Genomic DNA, 25672 nt, shown 5'->3' on the forward strand with positions numbered 1-25672 from the left:
GAATAAAATGGTGGTAGTTCCAATTTTTTTATGTCACAAGATATTGCCGCAAAGGTCTAGAAAATGTAATTTTATTTTATTTTTAAAGATATGTTTATTTTATAAAACGGATTACACAACACTAGCACAACGCAGTGTGCAATGTACAAACAACAACACTCAACAACCCCATCAATAAACGAAATGCAAATTTTTAGTAAAAAACACACTAAAGTGAATTTTAGGGCAAACCAATAAACCACCCAAATTTTTGGTAAAATATAAAAGACGAGTAAATACCCAACATGTTAAACCTTACATTTGTGTGCACCCATGGAATGGGGACAAACCTTCAGTACCTTTTTATTTTCCATGGGCCTTCAAAAGCCCCTATAAGTCATCAGTTTAGTGTTACGGAGGGGTCTTGTGCTGGAATTATTGCTCTCATTCCGGCGTGCGCAGCGATCTGTAACCTGTGTATTGTAGTAGACATTTTCACACGTAGGCGCCCCCGATGCATGGGTTTATGATCGTGTGTGTGTGTGTGTGTGTGTGTGTGCCTTTTTTCTTTTTCTTTTTTTTTCTTTACCAAAAGATGCTTCTGTGATGATTTTTAGGTGACAGGTTCTTTTTAATAAGTCAAACAGGAACTAAAAGACCCTGCATGTCTCCCCTGGGCTCCACTGAATCTGCAATGCTGCCCGGCTTTGCTGGCGACCCAGAAGTAACGCCATAGACGTCTCTTTCCGGGTCACATCAAGAAGGGGAGGGGAGGAGGAGCATGCCTGTCAGTTTTACACTCAGTCCAGTGGCTGTGGCCACCGGATTGTGTGTGAACCCCCCCCCCCCCCCGCTGTCTCGTACTGACCTGGCAGCGAAAGGGTTAATAGGCTATTACTCTAAATAATTCCAGGTGTAGCATTTTATATAGTTAAATTGGTCCGGCTTGGACCAATGCAAGTATGCATATACTGTACCATATCTTGTGGGATCCCTCTAGAACAGCGTTTTCCAAGCTGCAGCTCGAGGGTTGGATGTAGTCCTTTTTTGCCTGCTTTTGTGTGGCCCTTAAAGGCACTATTCCTTCTATTGACACCAACAATATATTGACATCATTCCTCCCCACTGAAACCAACGTTGGGGCATCATTCCCTCCCCCCCATTGAAACCAACATTGGGGCATCATTCCCCCCCCCACTGAAGCCAACGTTGGGGCACTTTTCCTCCTCCTCGCCACATTTTTTAAAATCTCACTGACCCCCCCCCCCCCCCCCCCAAGCCTGGGACATTGTGGACTCCCATTGATGCTGGGGCATTTTCTACTCTCACTGGCCACAGTTCAGCTCCCCTAAAGTCTGAAAAGCAATGAACCTGTGGCCCTTTGAGAAGTTTGGAGACCCCTGCTTTAGAAGCTGGAAAATCACTGGAGTAGACATGGCTACTTTAGTAAACTCCAATAGCTGCCAGGTCCCGTGCACTGTTTTGTTTCTTATTACCACAATTGTTAGGTGGTTCTCAAATCGCATACTCAAACGTCCCATGAATCCAGCTCTGTCCTGCTGTGATCCAATGCAACGTGCCAGTTCCAGTGCCACCAACTTTGCTTACGTCATCAGGAGACGGCAGTCTTTTCTGAGTTCTTTAAGCTGCCCCCTGACATGGTGCATGTGTGGCTGTAGGAGATTGCCTCCTGGGATGTATGACTTGGGTATCCCAGGAGCCTGCATGTGGCTGCGTTATCTAGGTGAGAATGGTGGAGGTAATCGCTGATTATTGAAAAAGAGAAGAATTTTAAGAAATTGTGCAATTGTATGAAAGGAGGTGGAAAGGAGCAATTATATGAACAGTAGAAAAGGAGGAGGAAGGTCCACTTTAATGGGTCATGTTAAATTTGCTTTTGTTCCTTGTCTGTTAATGTGGCCTTGTTTCTGCATGGTCAGAATAGCAAAACCTGTAGAAAGTAGAGACCGCATCATTACCTTTCCAGCGACCCATGTCGTGCAGATATGCTGTGATGGCGTCGCAAGTATTCAATTGGCTGCATAAGTTGATTACCCATTTTTCCCCGTTGTACGCAGTGAATCCTTCCGCTGGCTCCTATCTAGTGATTGTATGAGCCTGAGGGTTGCAGGAATTCAGACAGCTGTATGTGCTGTGCTGGGGCGCATCATCACGGCGACATTTTAAAACATTGAATAAATTGTCTCCAGCATATGACTTGTAATTTGAAAATAACACTGTTTGGTCGCCCATTGGATCGCTGCTTAAAATGCAGAAGGTGATATAACCAATAGTGTATTTCTATATAAATAGAAAGGTTTCATTTTGGAGCTGAATGTACATAGACTGTGTGCAGGGATCATTCCTCATTGTACTATCCGCACGTGCCTGTTGACTCTAGCAGAAAATAGCTTAAATAATTCTCATGAGTGACCCATTGTCCTGCAGTGTGTGCTGCTGTTACATTGGAAAATGTTCTCGATGTACAGTCTTCTCTATTGTCTGTAGCTCCATGTAAGCAATTCTGATCTTTAGGGACTGCTGCAATCCAAGGGATCAACATTCCCAGATAATTACACAGGTGTATTCATAAGTAACGTTTCAAAATACCTACCTAATCCTTTTTACGGGTAATTGTACCGAGAGAACTGGAAAATATGCAATGTAGGAAAACAATAAAAAAAAATAACCTAAAAGTGAACCTGTGCCCAGACTATGCACAAAGTATTTACATATTCTGAACAAGCAGTGAAATCAATTTTTAAATCCTAACTCCAGGGAATGATTATCTTCAGAGTATTTCAGCAGGCAAATGTTCTTGTTGCTCAAATACATTGATCTCATACGTATACAGTACTACAGTACTTCTATGTCCTGAAAATTGAATAGTTGACATGCAGGGCGATGTACAGCTCCCAATGTACTTCCTACCCCCCCCGGATGGAAGTACTACAGGTCTAATAGACTGCAGAGCTATGGTTGTGGCTACCCCTCCTTCCTATACTCATTACCTTTCACAAAACGCATGGCCTCTGGCTTTATTTTGTGAATGGCCTGGAGGAGAAAGAGGTTGAGAAACGACTGTAGTACTTGGGGCTGAGTTATATTTGAAGTAAGTAGGGAGCGACCGATTATCTTTTTTTCCATAGGTGGGATAGTCAGCAAGAGGGAGGTATTTCTAAGATCAATTATTGTTAGGTAGGGCTTTATTTTTTATTTTTGAGAAGCTCTTTATGAATGGAGGAGGTGGATCTTTCAATTATCAGCTTGTCCTCAATTCATTTTATTGCTGAAAATTTAAAGTACAGCTTCTATAAATGAAGGGGGGGGGGGGGGGGGTGGAGAGGGCATCAATAATTGACAAGTGCCGATGACCAGTCCAGTGGCTGCATTACCCCCGGAGTACTGGAAGATTAGCATTGAGGGATTATGGAGGAGGTTGGAAGATTTTAGCTAAGACAGCAAACAGAAACACAAGGCACATTTTCTTTTAATGTAAATATTGCCCCTGTGCCGATTTAAAAAAAAAAAAAAAAAAAAAAAGATTCAACTTTGGCTTTAAAGCCTAATTGAACTCTGTTTAAATCGGCTAAGTGTATTCCACTTGCATCAAAACAAAAGATGTTCTATTTCTTACAGGTTGTTTTCTTTCTAAAGCAGCTACAACCAGAATAGAAAAAGAAGGTCCAGCACACCCCTAACAGTCAAATCAACAGCTCTGCAATTAGCAAAGCTCATGCTTCCCACTGATTGGAGAGCTCTAGCTCTGACTTTGCAGGGGGAAACCTCAATATTGTCACCTTCTTCTTAAAACCAGCTAATTTTTCTGTTTTCTATGAAGTAGAAGGCAGCAGTTTCATTTTGTTTACAGTAAGGAAGAAACCTAATCGAAAGTCCTTGTACAGTACATTAATTTTTTTCCGACTGTTAACATTTAACAGGAACTGTAATAGTTTGGGGTTGATTTTTATCTTTATTTTTTAAAACTTTGTTTTTAACCTGTCCGTTTTATATTTGTTTTTCATTATGTATACTGTATATGTATTTTTATTATATGCATATAAATACTTCCTTATAAATGTTTAATAGAGGGTACAGTCTGTAACGCTCCTGCGTTTTATGTATGATGTGGATTTTCAGCTGCAGAAATATTCCACTTCAGTAGTCATGTAGAGAAACGCTGAGACACCAATCCCAACTCTCAATGACTCATCATGTGTGGATGATCTCAATTCAGCAAGTAAATACACCCACTCAATAAGATGTTTCCTAGAGTGACTTATGTATATAGTAACACAGTGATGATAGGCTGAAGAGACAGGTTGGGTAGAGATGGTAGATGACAGACACTTGAAAGGAAATGTTCTTGAAAGTAAGATAGTAGCAGATGGGATGCAGATAGGTTTAGCAATCATGTATGGTAGCAGATGACAGAGTAGCAGGTGGACATACAAGAGAGATCAACCCAGTGCAAGAACAGGTGGTAGTAGGCTCAAGAGCTAGCAATCGATATACCGATATATCGAGGGCCGATATGCACTTTCCCCGATATATTGGAATCGGCCCCTGAGGTTACCGATATTGCCGATATTTCGGAAGGTGCTTGTACCGGAGTGATGCCTGTAGCTAGAGGCATCACCCCCGTACCGGCATCCATAGCCGACGGTTGGCTGTCTTGTAATGACAACCAATGCGGCTGAGAAGCCGCTCGGCTGTCATTACAAGGAGTGGGTGACCTGGGCAACCATCCTGCACAGCTGCCGAAGAGAAGACCCGATCAAAGCCGCATTCCGCTCTGATCGGGTCTCCATCCGCTTTCTTCTTGCCACTCTTCCATAAAGGCCAGATTTGTGCAGTATACGACTGATTGTTGTCCTATGGACAGAGTCTCCCACCTCAGCTGTAGATCTCTGCAGTTCATCCAGAGTGGTCATGGGCCTCTTGGCTGCATCTCTGATCAGTCTTCTCCTTGTATGAGCTGAAAGTTTAGAGGGATGGCCAGGTCTTTGTAGATTTGCAGTGGTCTGATACTGCTTCCATTTCAATATTATCGCTTGCACAGTGCTCCTTGGGATGTTTAAAGCTTGGGAAATCTTTTTGTATCCAAATCTGGCTTTAAACTTCTCCACAACAGTATCTCGGACCTGCCTGGTGTGTTCCTTGTTCTTCATGATGCTCTCTGCGCTTTAAAAGGACCTCCTCTGATACTATCACAGTGCAGGTGCATTTATACGGAGACCTGATTACACACAGGTGGATTCTATTTATCATCATTAGTCATTTAGGTCAACATTGGATCATTCAGAGATCCTCACTGAACTTCTGGAGAGAGTTTGCTGCACTGAAAGTAAAGGGTCTGAATAATTTTGCACGCCCAATGTTTCAGTTTTTTATTTAACAAAGTTTGAAATATCCAATAAATTTCGTTCCACTTCATGATTGTGTCCCACTTGTTGTTGATTCTTAAAAAAAAAAATTACAGTTTTATGATTGTTTGAAGCCTGAAATGTGGCAAAAGGTCAAAGTTCAAGGGGGCCAAATACTTTCGCAATGCACTGTATATTATGTAATATATAGTGCTGCTTACCACATGTAGCAACCTCAATGATTTAATGGTGTTAGAAAGCATTTTTTATATATTTTTGGAATAAATCATCCATCCAGTATAAGCTTGGGGTCCTCCAGAGATCACCCTCCCCAGGGTTCCGCTTATTAGACTTAATTCTGACTTCTGGTCCTAGGCGGCTAGACTTCAGGAATACATGCACTCACAAATAAGTCGGAGAGTTAACAGAATGCTCAACCTGTGCAGATCAATAAAGTTTAAAAAAAAAAAAAAAAAAATGTAAGACCTTAAATTTAAACTACACTGCATCTGAGCACCACAAACCAAAATTGCTTTTCAACTCCTTTTGTTATTATTCAAAGCAAATGTCCACACGTCCCCATGGTTTATTTTGCTGAGAAACCACTTTGAAAAACACCCTCTAGCATTTCTTGCCTTGGCCATCTTGGGTAAGGTTGATGATTCATGTAGCATTTACTTCCTGGAATCCATCTGCCCTTCGCTCCGACATGCAAGCAGGAGGGTATGCTTAGCTGAGAAAACTAAACTGAAGTGGTTTTGCACAGAGCAGCACAGATTCTCCTTTTTTCAGGTCCCTCACTGGTGCTCCTTGCCCCCCCCAGAATAGAATGTATGAAGATAAAAAAAAAAAGCCTTCTGCCTTTACAACCACATTAAATTGTTGGCTTTTGCTAAAATGCCTGAATAACTTATTTGAAGAGGTATGTGTGTTTTTTTTTTTTTCTGTCCTGCAAGTATCCAGTTGTTTGGTTGATGAGCTTTATTCATGTCAGCTTTTCCTCCCCAGGTGGCTCCCTTACAAAGTTGGCATACTATTCTACTGTTCAGCATAAGGTAGCGAAGGTCAGGTCTTTTGATCACACAGGAAAGGTAAGCAATTTTCTTGTTTCTTTCCCACGATATGTTATTGTTGAGATCTGCATGTTTTCCTTAGGTATACTTGTATTGTTTAGTTGCTGACACACATGGCCTGCGCATCAGTCAGATGAGATCAGCCTTTCTCAACATTTTTTTTTTAACACAGAGAAACCCTTGAAATGACTTTCAGCTCTCAGGAAACCCTGGCTAATAATTACTTTATCTTAAGCTCACAGTACATTAGTACACATTGAGGCTTTGTAATAAAAAAATGTGTAGCTTACATTGGTGGTCAGTTTAAAGACTTTCTCTTACACGGGTTGTCAGGGGGAAGAATGTCCCTTACACTGGTGGTAGATGAGAACAATGTCCCTTATCTCACATAGAGTAGCAAGATCATTGGTGTCAGTGATTACTTATCTGGGAGTCAGAAATTGCTCAAGGAACCCCTAGTAACTTCTGTATGAACCAAATGTTCCACAGAACCCTGATTGAAAAGACTGGATTAGCTACTTTTTACTTCCTATTCTGACCTCTGCAGGAGCTGGGGAAAAAAATAATTCCTCTTTCGTTCATTGACGGACACAGCTCCTGATCTTAACTATTGCCCCCTACTGCCCCCTACAGGAGTAGGACACTAGGCCAAAAAAAAAGTCTGGCTATGTCTATAGGCAGTCCCAGGGGTATACTAGCCCTCTCTGCTTATAGGTACTTTGTTTTCCCTAATCGTCTTCCAGGGCAGCACCTGAGAGATAAGCTCCTCCCACCTGAAACAGGAAACACATTAGTCCACCATTATAAAAAAAGTCAGTCATACCTTCAGCCTCAGTATGATTGTGTTTTCTCGCAACAGTTTATTATCTTCAGTCTCTGTGCTATTTGCAGGAGGCTTCCTGACCAGCCTCCCATACAGCTCAGCAAGCCTTGGGCAGTGCGGATCAGGGGTAATGCACTGGGGAGAGCAGGCCCCCGCCCGAGGTTTTGCCCTACTGAAAGGTATGCAACCATCCCCCACCACAACCGTACCTGGTTATGACCCCGAGTTCCTCTAGGTTGGCCAGCCTAAACAATCCCTCCTGTTCATAGGATACAAGTGAGTGCCAGTGGTGCTGACTCCTCACCTCCCTGGGGCCCCTGCTCGGGCCGGCCTGCCTCGGCTTCCTGGAACTCCTCAAGGTGGAGGAGCAAGATGGCGGCGGGACCAGAACATCGCATCACTTCCGGTGATGTGCTTCTGGTCCGCGGCCATCTTGAAAGAGGGCGAGTTGGTCACTGGCACTGACGTCCCTTCTGGGGAGCCTGAGAGGCCGTGGTGCGGTTTCCAACCTGGAAATTCATAAATGGAAACTGACTGTACATATGGGGTCCCCTTCTTCACTTGAAAGGCTGACCATAGCATACCAGGATGGGTCAATACTGGTATGTCCACCAACCTATATGGGGGCAGCTGGGGGTGTGGCTGGAGCTGGGCAGGAAGCAGTTAAAGAAGCAGTTAAAGGCCCCTATGTTATAGTTCCTTTCTGAGACTGACCATGTCCGATGCCTCCCCTCCCTGCCCTGCAGATCTGCTGGCCAGGACAGCTCTAAGGTAAACCAGAGCACTCTGGAGTTCCCTCTGTCTTTACCTCACCAACAAACTGCTTTTTCTTTGTTGTGTATGGCAACTGCCTGCCTCGCATGGTCCTTTGTGCTTATTTACAGACAAAGTCCAGGAGCAAGGCATGCGCCATTTGCAGTCACAAGTTCCCTCCAAAATGGAGAAAACCCCTATGCCAGAAATGCATCAATAAAATGATGGCCAAAGAGTCACAGGGGTTCCTCCAAAGATATGCTTAATTATTTCAAAAAGGAAATTAAAAGCACAGTTGGTCCCCTTCATACAGCCATAGAAAATCTGAAGGCTCCAGCCAGGCCAGTACGCCATCTGCCAGCATGTCACCCAGCCCCTCATGCAGCAGGGATGAGGTGGATCAGGTGGAGCAAGGATCTGAGGTAGATAGCTTGGAATCAGATCACGAAGGGTGACTGCTCAGACTCAGATAATGAGGACCCAGCATCAGGGGGTAAACTTTTCCCTTGGAAGACACGGATAATTTACTGAGAGCCATTACCGATACACTGGGTATCAAAGAGCAAAGGATCGCAGAGCTTTCTCTACATAAGATGTATAAAGGTTTACAACCGAAAAAACCTAGAACATAAATCCCTAAAAAAAAAAAAAAAAAAAAAAAAAAAACTTGGTTGAAAAAGAATGGACAGAACCGGAAAGGAAGCTCTTTACCCCATCTGCAATTAAACACAGATATCCATTCAGAGAGGAGCATACTAAACCATGGGCCAAATGCCCCAAGGTAGATGCCTCGCTCGGCAGAATCGCTAACAAAGCTGACATAACTTTTGATGGCTCCGGAACTTTGTGATCCTATGGATAAAAAGATAGAAGCACTTCTAAGAAGAGCCTGGGAAGCTGCAAATCTAAATCCAGCTATAGCCTCTACCTGCACGGCCAGGACCCTATTGGTCTGACTGACACAGCTGCAAGAACTTCTAGAGGGGGACACCTCAAGAGAGGAACTGGTAAAAACCATTCCCACTTTAACCAGAGTGGCAGCTTTCCATCAGCAGAGTCCATAAGTTATAGCCAGAACCACTGGCCTAACTAATTCAGCTAGGAGAGGTCTGTGGCTGAAGTCATGGGAGGGAGACATCTCCTCCAAAAACAGATTATGCGGCATCCCCTTTACAAGCGATTTACTGTTCGGACCTGACCTGGAAACGGTGTTGGACAGAACCGCAGCCAAATACAAGTGATTTCCTCAAACCAAAAAGAGTAAGGGAAAAACTCCCTTTCGCCAATCCAGAGTTTATCCTCAAGCCGTCTGTCCCTAAGAACAAAAAACAATGACGGTCCCTGGGCGGGGGACCGGGGCGCGGTAGCAGTAGGTTACTTGATACGGTTTACTCTGGCCCCCTGACCAAGTACCTGAGAATCTTCCTAGCCACAGTGGATTGGCAGGAGGCGCATCCACATGTACTGAGAGGAAAAAGCTATCTATTGTAATACAATCAAATGTTTTCTCTCATTTAATGGGTATGAGAGTCTACCTCTGGGAGATGAACCTGTGATGTCGGGAGTTGTTAACCACCTGATATGCCTTTTTTTTTTTTTTTTTTTTTTTTTACTATTGATCTGGTGAGTTTTTGCATTACATGTGGGGAAGAAGGAAGAAAGCATGTGGTGTTAAACTAAAACTTCCATCACTGGTGTGACCCGCCCCCTTTTGTATTGCCTGCTTACGTGCTCATCACAGTATCACACTATATTGGATTTTGTTTTATCTACATGTACACCGGAATTTTGGAGTAGGGCGTGAGTACTGCCCAGCTGATTTTTTTTTTTTTTTTATTCATTAATCTTCAAGAAAGCATATCTTGCTTGCAGGGGCAGAGCATTGACGAAATAAAGGTGCTACTATCTCTAAGACCCCATACAGGCGTGAGCCAGAGGGGATATTGCTGCAGTCCACTTAAGGAACCTCGGCATCCAGCTTCATCTAATACTTCCAGGCATACTGAACTGCCTATCACAAGGGTTGATCAGCCACCTGAGCCACAAGGGCATGGAATTTTCGGCCTGGTGCCTGAAAGGACGAGGTTGCAGAACAAATGTCTTAACAGGGTGGTTGACACCATCTTAGCCAGCAGAAAACCGGTGACTAGAGCCATCTATGAGAAAGTTTATCTTCTGGTTCGAGAACAAGGAAAACCCCTTCAAGGGGGCTATTCCGGCAATCTTAGTTTTTTTGCAGGAAGGAGCTTTTCTCATAATACTCTGAAGGTTCAAGTGGCAGCTCTATCTTACCACCTAGGTATTAGGCTGGCAGAAGACACACTCCTAAAAAGATTCCTTCTCTCATTAGGGAAAGCCACACCTAATGAGGTGCAGCAGAACTCCAACATGGGACCTCACCACGGTACTTAAGGGATTCCTCCTGGCATCCTTCGAACCACTGGAGAATAATTTGGATAAATACCTTTCACTAAAAACAGTACTCCTGGTGGCGTTGGTATCAGCAAGAAGAGTCAGCAAAATTCAGGCTTTATCCATGATGAAACCTTACTGTTTGTTTAATTTTACCAGATAAAATTATTCTCACACCTGCCTCTTCAACCTTCCACAGAACTCAGGAAGTGGTTATTCCTTCTCTTCCAAATTATATGGATAGTAGGAAACGAGTCCCTTATAACAAGCTGGATGTAAGATCCTGATAGCTTACCTCAAAAGAACTAAAGTGGACCATAGGATGGATCGTCTTCGGGGATGTCCAGTGCACATTCATTCAGACAATGCCACGGCCGTGGCTTGTGTCAATCACCCGGGGGGGGGGGGGGGGGCACAAGAAATGTCCTGGCGGCTCTAAGATGGACAGAACAGTTTGATCCAGCCCTCTCTGCCATACACATTCCCGGGGTGGAAAACTGGCAGGCAGATTACCTCAGTTGGCAGGCATTGGACCAAGGGAATGGTCCCTTTTCGGGAGTTGTTTCATCAGTTGTGTCTCCGGTGGAGCATCCCCAAGGTTGATCTGTTGGTGTCTCAGCTCAACAGAAAGGTGCAGAGGTTTGTGGCTCAGTCACGGGATCCTCTGGCGGATGCTACAGATGCACTGGTGGCCCCGTGGAGTTAGCATTGTCTGATTTATGCCTTCCCTCCTCTCAAGGTTCTGCCAAGACTTCTATGCAGGATCAAGGCAGAAGTGTTTCCAGTCATCTTAGTGCCCCTGGACTGACCTCACCAGGCTTGATAGGCCGATCTGGTGCGGCTGGTCGCAGACGTTCCTTGGAAGCTTCCTGTTAGGGAGGATCTGCTGTTCCAAGGGAGGATCTGCTGTTCCAAGGACCACTCTTCCATCCTACTTTACAGTCACTGGCTTTGACAGCTTTGACTTACGGTAAAATCCATTTCTCTGATATTCTTTGACGGACACAGCACCCACCCCTCTGTGGAGCTGTAATTCTTCTGACAATGCATTGTAACAAAACTGAGTACCTAGAGCAGAGAGAGGGGGTATACCCCTGCCCAGGGCTGCTGTTAGAAATTACGGGGCCCCCTACAGCCTACCTGATAGGGCCCCCGCCCCCCCCCCCCCCCAAAAAAAAAAAATATCAAATTGAATTTCTGCTAAAATACCATGATCACAATGTGGTTTTGCAGCCATTACAGAAATCATACCCTTGCTAACGCTGCTTCCTGACACCTGTATTATGTTATACCTTTTTAAAATTGCTGAACGGTAATTTTACATTGCGAGACCATGCTGCAACTGTGAGTCAAGTGATTGGCTTGCAGTTGCAGATCAGCCCCTTTTAACTGAAAAGGGGGGGGTTTTAGGCTGGGTTCACACTGATGCAAATTTGACGTGGGTTTTTTTGTATCCAATTTGTATGTCAGGAGAGTGTGACTGGCTCTTAATGGAAACAGTTCACAAAGCTCCGAGGCAGCTGCAGAGCGGTTTGCAGAAGAGTCCTGTGCGTTTTCTGGTCTGTTTCAGGTCTGAATTGAGCCAAGAATTTGGGCCTGACTCATTCCTGAAATGGAGAACAGGGACGCACTGAATCCCCTATTGTGAGCAGCTCCACACAACAGTGTGAACCCAGCGTGATAGGTGGTGCTCCATGTCTAACTCTGCAGCATGCGTTAGTGCCGGTTCACACTACCGCAGCGTGACTTGCACGGATTTCATATAATGAATGTCAATGCAAGTCGCTTCGATGTCGCCCCGAAGTAGTACAGGAACCTTTTTCTAAGTCGGAGCGACTTGAGTCGCTCCTATTAGAACGGTTCCCGTAGCACTGCATGGACCGCGACTTGTCAGGCTGACCAGTCGCCTGACAAGTCGCGGTAGTGGGAATGGGCACTAAAAAATGCTGCAGCTTTGTAGTAAAACATTTCATCCACAGCATGTGTACAGCCCTATCTGACTACATTGTCAGGATTCGGATGCACAGCCAGGGATGGCAGTAAATCCATTGCTCAGCCGCCCATGTAAAAGAGTCCTTAGGCTGCATTAACACTTTGCATTTCCTGAACATGTGACAAAGTGCATGGGAAACTCGCATACTGCTTGTGGTGCCATTAATTGTTAATGGCACTCCAAAAAAAAGTTAGCAGACCCACGGTTTGTCATGTGGCAAACTTGCAAAGCTGCATGCCTGAAAATGTTCTAGACCTTCTATGGTGTGTTTGTCAAATGTAGGGCAGCCAATTTAAGTGAATGGGCTTCCCTATGTGTAAAAAAAACAAGCTAAAAAAAAATGTGAGCAGGCATATGCATTCTGGCAATGGTGTGAATGGGACCTCAGGGTGGCTTATAGAGATGGCTTGGTGGAGATGTGCATCAGCTGGAATTCTGAACTTTATTCACCCCCCCCCCCCCTCTTTCTCACCTCGTTTCAGCAGGAGCACTACAACATTAAAACTCTGCACCCACTGCAGGTTAAAGTGCTCACAGATCATGGTGAGGTCAGGAGAGCAGAGCTCAGGATTCAGAGAGGAGGAGGAACAGGCAAAAAAACATCTTACCTCACTCAATCTTTCCTCGTTGCAGGAGAACACTAACGATCACGAGGGGAGGGGGAGTTTCAGGACCCAGCAGTGTAATGATTTGAAGGCAAAAGAAGAGAGAGACAGTCTACAGCTGTCCCTGCTGCTCCAAAATCGGGATGTAGCCCGAGAACAAAGCCAGCATGGGACAGCTTGTTAAATAACGGGACTGGAGAACGGAGGGAGAAATCTAGCAGCAGTGCCAGGGGTTTCACAGGAGTCACAAGGCAGTACAGCCGACTCTCCTCTCCTGCAGGTGCCCGGGCCCCATTTTGGACTGATGAGGCTCGGGCCCCCTACAGGAGGGCTGGCTGTACTGCCTTATCAGCGGCCCTGCCCCTGCCCATAGGGGTAGCAAGACTTTTTTTTTTTTCTGCCTAGTGTCCTTCTCCTGTAGGGGGCAGTATAACCTAATGGTTAAGAAAATCAGGAGCTTTGTCCGTCAATGAACATCAGAGAAATGGATTTTACGGTAAGTCAAAAATCCAATTTTTTTTTTTTTTTTTCTGTTACAGAACTGCAAGTAAACAGTTACCCACCACCCACTCATTTAAAATACATTCTGTATAGTCTCACTTATTTAGTGACTTTGGAAATTTTTTAATCCTTTTTATTATTTTTTTATACAAACATATTTCATTCTTGATTTTGGGGGGGGGGGGGGGGGAGATATTGTATTGTAGCCACTACATCTTATCACTGGTGAACTGTTTTTTTTTTTTTTTCTGTAACAGAGAAAGTTATCCACCTAGCTTTTCTGTGTGGCAGGGCTGTGTAAATCTGAAGATTGAATAAATACAAATCCTTTGACATGTAAAATATTTGCCTTTAGTTCATCTGCACTTCTATGGCTGTACATGTTTTTTTTTTTTTTTTTTTTCCCCTCTAAGGATGCAGATCGAAAATTATTGTATGAAATTTCAGAGCAGGAAGAAATTACAGCTCGACTCCATTTCATTAAGTTTGAAAACACATACATAGAAACCTGCCTGAACTTTATTAAAGATCATCTAGTGAATACAGAAACAAAAGTTATCAAGGCAACAGGCGGAGGAGCTTACAAGTTCAAAGACCTCATAGAGAAAAAATTGGGATTAAAGTGAGTATTGCTGCAGAGTAAAGGAACATCTTGTTGCATTTCCAATGTCTTGTATCCTTCTTTTTTTTTTTTTTTTTTTTTTATTTTATTGGAGCAAAGTGCTTGAGAAATTCAATACAGCTAAGCAGAGGTTTACCAGTGACAGTAGTTGAGAATGAGCAGACTTCCTGTTTACAAGCTATAGTCCAAGTATAATCGGCAGCCTTTATTTAACTTAATAACATGCTTAGCTTTTAGATTCACTTGTTTCACCTGGAAACAACGGGCTGGGTTATTGATTATACGCTTTATGAATGCACAGCCAACAGATTATACCACTCCTATCAAAAAAGGTATTTGCTGACCACAAGGTCATTCAAACTATGACTAGTCACAATAGCTGAAGCCTAAGGAGCGTTAAGGCAGGCCATGCATTGTGCAGTTTTCTTTCTTTCAACCATGGGTTGAAGGAAAGAAAATTTCTCAATTCCCCTATCAACACAGTTAGTGTTGATGTGGGAATCCCTCCCACAGAGCTGTTGCGTTCTGACAGTGGGAGGTTTCCCTGCTGCCAGAATACAATTGTCACTGTTGGCAGCTATAGCCACCGGTAGTGATCAAATACAACCAGCTTGTTGCAGTGCTTTTTTTATTAGTCGATTGATAGATCAACTTCAGTACAATCAGCTTGCCCATAGATGGATAGAAACTTTGTTGGGTTCCTGCTGAACTGGCCCTATTTCAATCTGTCTATGGTCGGCAAGGTAACTTGTAGCAAAATCTAAAGCTGGCCGCACATATTACAGCCTGATTGAGCAGTTTCCGTACAATTTTCATTAAACTTGACAAAAACTTTGATCGGGGGGGAAGGGAATTCCTCAGTCGATTCAGTTTACCCTGTCAAGTAGGCCATCACGGTACATAGTTGTAGATTAAGTTAACCTCTTGGCGCTGGCCGCATGCATATATGTGGCCCTGTTAAAACCACTTACCCTGTTGAGAGTGCTCATGGTAGCCGGAAGGGATCGGTAAACTCCCGATTCATACTTTATATGGGGAGATTTCCGATCATGTGACAGCCAATCACAGCAGTTGCATGACCTGAATGCACGTTTTCACCTCCCAGCTTCTAGAGCTCTTAAAAGTCTGGGAGATGGTCTGCATGAAGGGATTAAAGAAGATTTTACTTATTGCATATCCATGCCTGGGTTTGCCACTACCAGAAAGTGGTAGCTCATGTGTTATTTCTTCACTCCACCATTCTGTAAAGAAACCTGTGACCATCCCACGTAGCAGCCACAGGCCAATCAGCATTTTCACCCAGACATCGATAGTGTGGTGTACGACCGTTTGTATTAAAGCTTTACTTTTACTTCGTGCAGCAGAATGGAGCTTTAAGTATTAAAAGAAATGCAAGTATATGCTTTTGTGGGAGTCTGAATTAGTAAATCTTCTTTTTTTGCTTTGTCCTGCCTTGGTAAAGCAAAATCATATATATATGCGCACACACACACACATACATATATATTTGTAATTTCTGTAACCAAAAGTTGCATTATACATACCAAGACAAAGGTAATACAAAATACAATTACGTAGATACGCTGGTAACATAAACAATATCGGAGCTACACAGGCAGCTCAACAAAATGGAGCATGCACAAAACAACAAGTTTTAAGTTGGGTGGGTATGAACATATCTGAGAAAACGCAGTGGAAAACCTCTCCAGGATTCCCAACATATATAGGCTAGCCCCCAACTTAGTAATGCAACCGTGTGGGAAATATAATGGAAAAAATGCAGGGGTCAGGAGAGAACCCCCGGTGGCCAGTATAACACAGTAAGGGGGTAAAGTTGAAGTATCATTATTAGGCACACAATAACAGTGAAAAAAAACAGGGAAGTTTCTGAGCTGAACAGAAAGATATAGAAAGGGGGGAAAAGCAAAAGCAGGGAGGGGAATGGAAAAGGGACAAAAAAAAGGAACACACCCAGCAAAAAGCGATAAGGGCACAAGCCCAAAGCAGGAGAAGAGGTGACCTTAAGAACCAGAAAAGCCAATTCTCTCACCCAAGACGTGATGGCAAGTCCCAGGGGAAATCAGCCAAATTTTGAAACTTCCTGTAAATAGGCATCCGTAAAAGCAAAATCTTGATAGCGTCTCCAAGTGTCACGAAAGGACTCCTCACGGTTGTAGAGTGTAGCCGTAGGGTCTTTCATGTTCTTCCATCCAGCACAGGGGATTGCAGGCCATGGCAGTGTTTAATAGCTGAATGGTAAGAGAGGTCTTGTATTTAATGGGCCTTCGCGTAAGGTGCAGTAAACATGCCACAGGGTCTTCCGCTAGATCGACATTAGTCAAGTGTTTGTTAGTACTAGCCAATTCGTGCCAAAATGGTCTAAGTTTTTGGCACGCCCAAAAATGTTTAACATTGTGCCACGACTCCGGTTGCACCGCCAGCAAGTGTCAGGTTCCTTTGGAAAAATAAGGTGTAAGGTTGTGGGTACCCTATACTACTTTGTCAGAATCTTAAACGGGTCTCTTGGACCTTAAAGGTTCTGAAGGATTTCTGGGCAAAGTGGAGAGTTTTCTGCTTTTGCGAGTCTGTATAGCAAGGTTGGCTTCCACCGCGAGATGGAGGGGGGTAAAATCTGTCTCTGGTTGAATCAGGGTAACCTAGATGGTAGGCTGTGACGAGTCGGTTCCCTCCTATGGCAAATACTCTCGCAGCTCTATGAGCTGACGAGAGATGCTTGGAGAACGGCGCATTGACTGACTGAGAGTGCCAAAGCTGGAGAAAATTCTATGGTAGGATCTACAGCGGAGGCAACTGCAGTGGATGAGAGTTAGCCATCTGACCCCAAGAAATCCCAGAGATGAAGATGGCTACCCGACACCAAGCAAAGAAACTGGGGGTTCTGGAGACCAGGTTTGTATTCCAAAACCGTTACGGATTACCCAAAATAGGAACCATGGGGCAAGGCAAAGGGGAAATCAATGAGCAGCAGAAGGTATCCCTAGCCACTTGCAAAGTGCCTCCCAGAGTAGAATGATCACTGAAAAAGCACAAATTTACTTAAGAGTCACTTGCTTTGCAGGGTTTGCTGGTTTCGGAGCCTAGAGGGAGCAGTAATGTAACCCTCCCAATCCCAAGATGCAAGCACGGTCACATGAAATTAGGTCACATGTACCCCATAGCCTGAAGCACAGGTTATTTTTGCCAGCTTGGAAGCAATGGTGGATGTATTGCTGAAGGTAAATCTGTGGGTCCGGGTGCCGTTCAGACACTGTCATTTTGCCATGAATGAGAAAAATTAACGGTGTCCTTTCTTTTAAGCCAGTTTAAGTGTAAGAGAAGGCTGGATGAATTATATTTATTAATACAGTTTATCTGTTACCTCAAATGTGTCCTTTTTAAAGTAATTTTGCTAAGCAATGTAATCCAATCCTGCTCTGCTTCAGATTTCATGATTTGTGTCATTCTGACCAAAGTCAGCAGCTTGGAGGAGATGACTTGAACCAATCACTAAACAAGAGGTTCAAATGCCCATGTATCTTTAATTCTTGACAATGAAACCCCAACCAATGGAAAACGGTAGCCAGTGCATTTAGGGAGTCAAAGGATCTGCCTTCATCAAGGCTCAGAAATAGTTCCAAAATTTACTGCAATGGAACCTATTGGATGGATATAATTTATTTTTTTTTATGTAAATTTTTTATTTTTATTTAGGTTTTCACATCAAGACATGAAAATAGAGGTTTAAGCCCCCGTTCACACTGGGGCGACCTGGTCGCCTGACAGGTCGCCGTAGGTCGCCTGGCATAGAGAAGCTGTGGACCCGTTCTAATAGGAGCGACACAAGTCGCTCCGACTTAGAAAAAGGGTCCGGAGCTTCTTTGGGGCGACCTGCATTGACTTCAATGTTATGAAGTCCGTGCCGGCCGCTCCGAGGTTGCGGTGCGAGCAGCGTGCCGCGACCTGTGAGGTCGCCCCGGGAAGTCGGATTGCCCCAGTGTGAACGGGGCCGAAAAATACAAAAAGGAGATGAGGTGAAAAAAGGTACCATAAGTACCCAAAAAAACAACACAACTGCAGTACAGAATCTGGCCATGCAGGGAAATTGTAATAAAGTACAACAGTACTGGACCGATGTTTTAAATAGAAACCAGCCAGAGTTGCCTGTACAGTTTAACCACTTGCCGACCAGCCGCCGTAGTTTTACTGTGGTAGGTCAGCTCTATTATGTGAAACGATGTACCTGTACGTTGCTTCGTCTAACGGATAGTGGGGGCGTGAGCCAACCTCTCACGATCGCTCCCCATGGAGACAGACTGGCGGTCTGTGGATATAAACAAGGCAGACCACTGTTCTGTCAGAGATGAACACAGGGATCCTGTGTTCCTCCTAGGAACACCGGTCTCTGTGTTCATCATCCAGTGAGTACAACCCCCACACAGTTAGAAAGCACCCCCTAGGAGCACACTGAACCCTTTGATCGCCCCTGGTTTTAACTCCATTCCCTGCCAGTGTCAGTACAGTAACAGTGCATATTTTTAGCACTGATTACTGTAGTAATGTCACTGGTCCCCTCAAAAGTGTCAGGTATCCGATCTGTCGGCCGCAATGTCGCAGTCCCCCTAAAAATTCCTGATCGCCGCCATTGCTAGTAAAAAAAAAAAAAAAAAAAAAAAAACTGACATAAATCTATCACCATAGTTTGTAGACGCAATAACTTTTGCGCAAACCAATCAATACATACTTATTGGGATTTTTTTTTTTTTTACCAAATATATGTGGCAAAATACATATTGGCGCAGAAAGTAAAAAAAATATATAATTCTTTTTTTTTTTTTTTTTTTCAGAATTGTTGCTCTTTTTTTGTTTATAGCGCAAAAAATAAAAACCGCAGAGTTAATCAAATGCCACCAAAAGAAAGCTCTACTTGTGGGGAAAAAGGACATCAGTTTTATTTGGGTAAAGCGTTGCACGACCGTGCAATTGCCCGTTAAAGTAACGCAGTGCCGAATTGCAAAATAGGGCCTGGTCATTAAGAGAGCAAATCCTTCCGGTCTTAAAGTGGTTAAAGCTCAACTCTGGGCGATCTTTTTCTTCTTTTTCTTTTTCTTTTTCTTTTTCTTTTTTTTTCTTTTTCTTTTCTTTTTTTTTTTCTTTTTCTTTTTTTTTTCTTCTTTCTTTCTTTCTTTTTCTTTCTTTTCCATGAAGTGGGGCTGTTCTTGTGTTCTTGCAATGCAGGGGTTAACTGCTTTTTCTTTTTCTACGGGAGAGGAGAGTGAAGTTATACTTGCCTAAGCCTGTAATTTTCCCATCACAAGACTGGCCCCTGTGGCTCCGAAGGCAAAGTTTCACACTGGTTTACTGCACACAGCTGAAAGAAAAAACACAAACCGCCCCAATATTTAAGTATTAAAGAATATTCAAGCATACACATTCCTTTTGTATCTGGAAAATATTTGCTTATCTTGAAGTTGAGCTTTAAGTCTTCCACCCAATTGCACACTCCTTTTTTTTTTTTTTTAGGGTCCTTTCACACGGCCGCTCTGCTGCTTAAGTCCGCTGCGGGACTTTTTTTTTTTTTTTTTTTTTTTCACGGAGCGGATGACATTTGTGTCATCCGCTCCGTGTGCCCGCATATCATCCCATCCGTTTGCGGATGATATGCGGACATAATGTAAGTATATGGCACTGCGGATGTCAGCGGATGACACCGCTGACATCCGATTTTCCTTCCTTTCCGTTTTTTACACGGATGAAAAAATAGGGTTCTGTTCCATTCGAAAAAACGGAACAGAACTGAAAGGAGGAAAATCGGATGTCAGCTGATGGTATTCCGCTGACATCCGCAATGCCAATTCACTACATTATGTCCGCAAATCATCCGCAAACGAATGGGATGATTTGCGGACACACGGGGCGCCGTGTGAAAGGACCCTTAGATGTTGGCTAGTCTTAGTTATTTTTAATTGATACCTCAGTTGTTTGTAAATTGGAACATTTTAGTTAGCAACAAGTTTGAGTTAATTTATAACATTGAAACAATAGAGCATCTTAGCACTTCATAAGAGAGAAAGGAGTATAAAAATCAAATTATGCCTAATGTGTTTGTAGCTTTGTACATTTTATTATTGATTAGTTGCCTAGTAGTATTGACCTATTTTTCTCTTCTTCTAGAGTGGATAAGGAGGATGAAATGACCTGTCTTATAAAGGGCTGTAATTTTGTACTGAAAAATATACCTCACGAAGCTTTTGTCTATGTAAAGCATGCAGATCCTGAATTTCGATTTCAAACCACTCATCCCAACATCTTCCCATATTTATTAGTTAATATAGGTTCTGGGGTATCCATAGTTAAGGTGAGTTTTCCTTATTTTATTAGTAGCAAAGTGTAACATTTCTCCTAGTTCAATGTAAGATTTCCATAGAACAATTCATGTATGATGTATTTGGTTTTCAAGCAATGCAAAAAGGGAGAATCTGATTTAGAAAGTAACAAAGTGGGAAATCAATAAATTGACTTAACGTTTTTTTTTTTTTTTTTTTTTTAATGTCTATCCCATGGCAACATTACCGTTTTTAATAATATTCTAAAATGTCTTCCTTTTTCTGTTAGGTAGAAACAGAGGACAAGTTTGAGCGGATTGGAGGAAGTTCAATAGGTGGCGGTACTTTCTGGGGACTTGGAGCTTTGCTCACAAAGACAAAGGTCAGACATTGCAAAAGAGTGCATTTTTTTCCAAGACATTTTTGCTCTTTTAACCACTTTACCACCGGAGGACTTTGCTGTCTTACGTCTGGGCCACTTTTTGCGATTCGGCACTGTGCGACTTTAACTGACAATTGCGCGGTCGTGCGACGCCGTATCCAAATGAAATTGACGTCCTTTTTTCCCACAAACAGAGCTTTCTTTTGGTGGTATTTGATCACCTGTGCGATTTTTACTTTTTGCGCTATAAACAAAAAAAGAGCGTAAATTTTGAAAAAATAACAATATTTTTCACTTTTTTTTTTTTTATATAAAATCCCCCCCCCCCCCCCCCCCCAAAATGTAAAAATCTAAATTTTTTTAAATTTTTGGCCAATTTTTCTGCTACCTATGTTTGGTAAAAAAAATAACAATAAGCGTATTTTGATTGGTTTGCGCAAAAGTTATTGCGTTTACTAACTAAGGGAAAGATTTATGTCATTTTTGGTGTGTGTTTTTTTTTTTTTTTTTTTTGCGGGACTGCGACATTGCGGCGGACAGATCGGACCCCTGACTGATATTTTTGACACTTTTGGGGGTACCAGTGACATTACTACAGTAATCAGTGCTATAAATATGCACTGTTACTGTAAAAATGACACTGGCAGTGAAGGGGTTAATTTTATTGGAGAGGGAGGGGTTAATGTATGCCTGGTGCTTACTGACGTGTGTGGGGGGAGGGGACTGTGTGACACAAGGACAGATCCAGGGTTCAGCTATGCTGAACCCTGCAATCTGACCCTGCCTGTCACTTCGGAGATCCGCCCACTTGTGTTTACACAGGCGGGCGGATCTCCACACTCGATTCCCCGATGATCGGGGAAGAGCAGCGGCGATCGCCGCTGCTCCTCCCCTGGCCCGACTCCCGCTGTGACTGAATACAGCGGGAGCGCGCCTCCGGCGGCGCGCGCGCGCCGCCTAGAAGGGGGAGGGTCTGCCGACGTAGGTCTACGTCGTCAGACCTACAAGAGCCACTTTGCTGCAGTAGTATCAACGTGAGCAACGGTAAAGTGGTTAAAAATTTATTCCATAATTTTCTCTATAGCACTTCTTGAGGATTTTATTTTTTTTTTTTTCTCCGTCTTTTCATGTCGTCTCTTTAAAATTTAAACCTATTTTTCACCAACAGAAGTTTGATGAACTATTACAACTAGCTGCAAAGGGACAACATACGAATGTTGACATGCTGGTAAAAGATATATATGGAGGAGCGTTCCAAATTCTCGGATTAACGGGAGACCTGATTGCCAGCAGCTTTGGCAAGTCGGCCACAACAGACAAAGGTATGAGATGTAAACAAATATCTGTTGCTTAAGAAGGTTATAAGAAAGGGTCATAGCTTTCCTACTGCTGGTGGGTCAGTTGTTGGAGGAAGTGTTTGGTTACCCTAGTGTCCAGTCATTAGAATGTATGCACTTCTGAGATCAGAGGCTGTCATATGTTACAATGTAACACAGGTGTCAAACTCTATTTCACCACGGGCCACAACAGCAGTATGTTTTCTCAGAGCCGGTTGCATCTGGGGTGCGCAGGGTTTTATTAGTGCCCCCCAGAGCTTCCCAGAATCTCTCCTACCTGGCCTGGCTCTAGTACAGTATCTCCCTGTGTAGGCAGCTCTACTACATGTGTATTGGGCTCTAGTTATCGCCCTGTGTGGGCAGCTCTGCAATGCCTTGCAGAGAGGTTGTTCTCTCTCTCTTATTCTGGGGATCTGTTCCCTCCGTGCCCCACCATGAGTGTGTGTAGGGATCTGTTAGATCTGGGAGCCGCTTAGAGCAAAGCATCTCTTGTGAACACCGAAAGCTGATTTTGGGGAGCTGAGGACAAGAGCCTGAGATGGCAGAATGGAGTTCCGCCACATTTCGGCTGCAAAACTGGGTGCGATGGGATTAGGGCCAAAACAACTAATTGATCTATTATGAAAATGGTTGTCAACTATGTCAACTATTTTCATAATCGATTAGTTGGTCAGCCAAATTAGTTGGCCTGCATACAGAATGCATTATTTGTTTACATATCAGGAAATACAGTGAAGCACACATGCACCTCAGTACACCATCCATACATGTCAGAAGACACAGTGCAGCACACATACAGCTCAGTACACCATCCATGCATGTCAGAAGACAGTCAATAAGTGCCTGAGAACTTGTGAATGTGTGAGGAGTAGTGCCTCATGGGACATGTAGTCCTGGGCTGGAAGTGAGTGGTTCTAAAGGGAGAAGTGTTTTTTTTTTTTTTTTTTTTTTTTTTAGCCATAGCGGCACTCTATACTGTACTTTGCAGCTTGCTATTGGGGCAGTCTGAAGGCAGGAGGAGCCAGAAGCGTCAGTGGGGGACCACAGAAGAGGTGAATCAGGGCTGCTCTGTGCAAAACCATTACAGAGCAGGTAAGTATAACATGTTTGTTTAAAAAAAAAAAATCACTTTAAAGACTGTGTGCAGAGAAGATCAGCATTTGAACGCAGAGAAGGTGAAGGCTGATAGGCTGGAGGTTGTGTAAAGCATTACAATTACATTTCAAGTAAACATTTACCAGTATATATTTAAAATGATCATATCCATTAAAAAATCTCAGCTTTCAGTACTACTTTAAAATAATGATTTATATCTCCCTTCCACCCTTCATGGAGCTTCATGTCTGACTCCTAGTTAAAATTCCCATATATCCTACTTCTGGGTGTATTTATTATTATAATTATATATTAGAAGTAATGTATAATTACTTTTACTGTTTCACTATATAAATGAACCCCTTTATAGTAGCAATTTATCTGCTCTTTTTGTACTAGACTTTCTAGAGAAACTTGAAAAGAGCGAATGTACCACTCCAGGTCAGTCCACCACTTACTGCCCAGCCACAACACAGGGTGCAGGTTTGGTTCATGTCAGAGATACTGCAAATTATAACAATAGATGACCACACACCTCAAATCGTGACTAAAAATCAATCTTCTTTACATCCATCAGTAAAAACAGGACATAGGCAGAACATCAACACACACAGACAGCAAGGTTGACGCAGTTCATGTCTCACTGACACGTAATCCTAACCTGCTGTGTCTGTGTGCTGGTAGTCTATACAGTATATCAAGTCAGTAATTGGCAATCCAGGCTTAACTTTCTCTACACAGCACCCAGACTTCCACAGATAAATGATACTATACAAATGTACAAATAAAAACAATAAATGGTGGTCAGTTTATTTTACAAAAGTATAGTTCATTATATTGTGAGGGTTTAATAAATAACGAGGTTGGCATTGGAAAAATGGAAACAAAAAAGAAACAAAGCACAACATCAATAATACAGAAGAAACTGTCAGTAAGCAGCGTATCCAGGCTAACTCATGCAGGCATCATTCGTGATTTCTAATAAAAATGAGTGCCATCCCATTCATAATTTAAACCCAGTGGTATCCTAGTAGACAAATTAAAAATCCAAAAAAAACCTCACATCTGCATAAAAGCCTGAAACCATCCCCTCCACGCGCTGAACACCTAACCCTCTGAAAAGCTTGAATCCTAAGCTGATGCATCCCCCACCATGGAACCCATTAAAGTGGCATGCCACATTTGGCGGGTTCTCGGCAATGTCACACAGGTTGTCCTGTATGCCGCACCGCAGGCGCCTGGTCATACAGCCTACATATTGGACCAAACTTGCGATTATTTATATATATATATATATATATAATATAGTGCCTTGCAATAGTATTCGGCCCCCTTGAAATTTTCAACCTTTTGCCACATTTCAGGCTTCAAACATAAATATATAAAACTAATTTCTCTTACGTCCTCCGACAGTCGCCGCCCCTTCATATTCGTCACAATAGGGTTATTGACCTTTGCTCCGTAGGAGTAGCTAGGCAACAGAATATGTTATTATCAAAGCTTTTAGCATACCCCACCCCCAGAGGGTGGTCCCCTCAGTCAATACCCTCCTGCTTCCTGCATTCCTACCTCAGTTTCATTTGTCTAGCTCAGGAGTAGGTTTGGCGTTTCCTGTGCTGGGGCTTTTCAGTCTACGCTTCTTTTCTCTTTTTGATTTTATTTGGAGTTTTTTTTCTCTTTCTTTACTTAGCTGTTTATTTTCAGCTCTAGTTAGATCTTCTGATGAAGATGATCGTGCGGTGCTGGGTCTCGGGCTGGCCTCCCTGGTTATCCGGGGTTCAGTGCCAGTGGCTTCCCAGCCTGCCATCGAGCGTTCAGCTAGGTTTCCCTGGCAAATATAAACGACCCATCCCTGTTCGCTGCAGGGATGCTGCAGTGAGGTGGCTACCTCACTGGACGCCATGCGGTTTCGCACCGCAATTCCACTGCGTCCTGGCTGCGACTCTCCCTGTCCTTAGTGCAGCGGTTTGATCGCTTGTGCAGGCTCCCCACGCCATCCGGATGGTAAGTGTATTTCTGTGTGGGGACCTGTCTGTCTTGGGTGTCAGTCTGGGACTGTGGGACCCTGCATGTCTGTGCATAATGTTGAGCTCCCTGTCAGTGAAGCTGCTCTCTGTGGGCTGCAAGGGGGGGGGGGCTCTCCTGCTCTGCTCTTTGTGACATGCTGTGTGCTGTGAAGGACATGATTGTGAGACATGTTGTGGGCACACTGTGCGGCGACCGCTGCTGCGGTCCGCCATTTTTTTGTGACCGTTTTGTGGTGGCCGATCCTGTGTGGTGAGAGCGCTGTTTTGGCGCCAAACGCCGCCATTTTGGCGGCGATCGCGCGAGCCACATGTCAGTGTTTTCTGCCTCTACAGCCTCGGCCGGCGGCCATGTTTGTGTAGCCTTACATAGGCTTTATGGGG

General features: G+C 43.6%; 1 protein-coding gene across 1 annotated transcript in view; it reads left to right on the plus strand.

Moving 5' to 3' along the window:
* PANK4 (pantothenate kinase 4 (inactive)) overlaps window positions 1-25672 on the plus strand; it is a 126021-nt gene that overhangs the window by 13896 nt on the left and 86453 nt on the right. The window contains exons 2-6 of the mRNA XM_082273915.1: window positions 6354-6436; window positions 13919-14127; window positions 20299-20482; window positions 20740-20832; window positions 22001-22154. Coding sequence (XP_082130041.1) covers window positions 6354-6436; window positions 13919-14127; window positions 20299-20482; window positions 20740-20832; window positions 22001-22154 — 723 coding nt within the window. The remainder of the gene's footprint in view (window positions 1-6353; window positions 6437-13918; window positions 14128-20298; window positions 20483-20739; window positions 20833-22000; window positions 22155-25672) is intronic.

The sequence above is a fragment of the Pelophylax lessonae genome, assembly GCF_965119305.1.
Source record: "Pelophylax lessonae genome assembly, chromosome: 12".
NCBI lineage: Eukaryota > Metazoa > Chordata > Amphibia > Anura > Ranidae > Pelophylax > Pelophylax lessonae.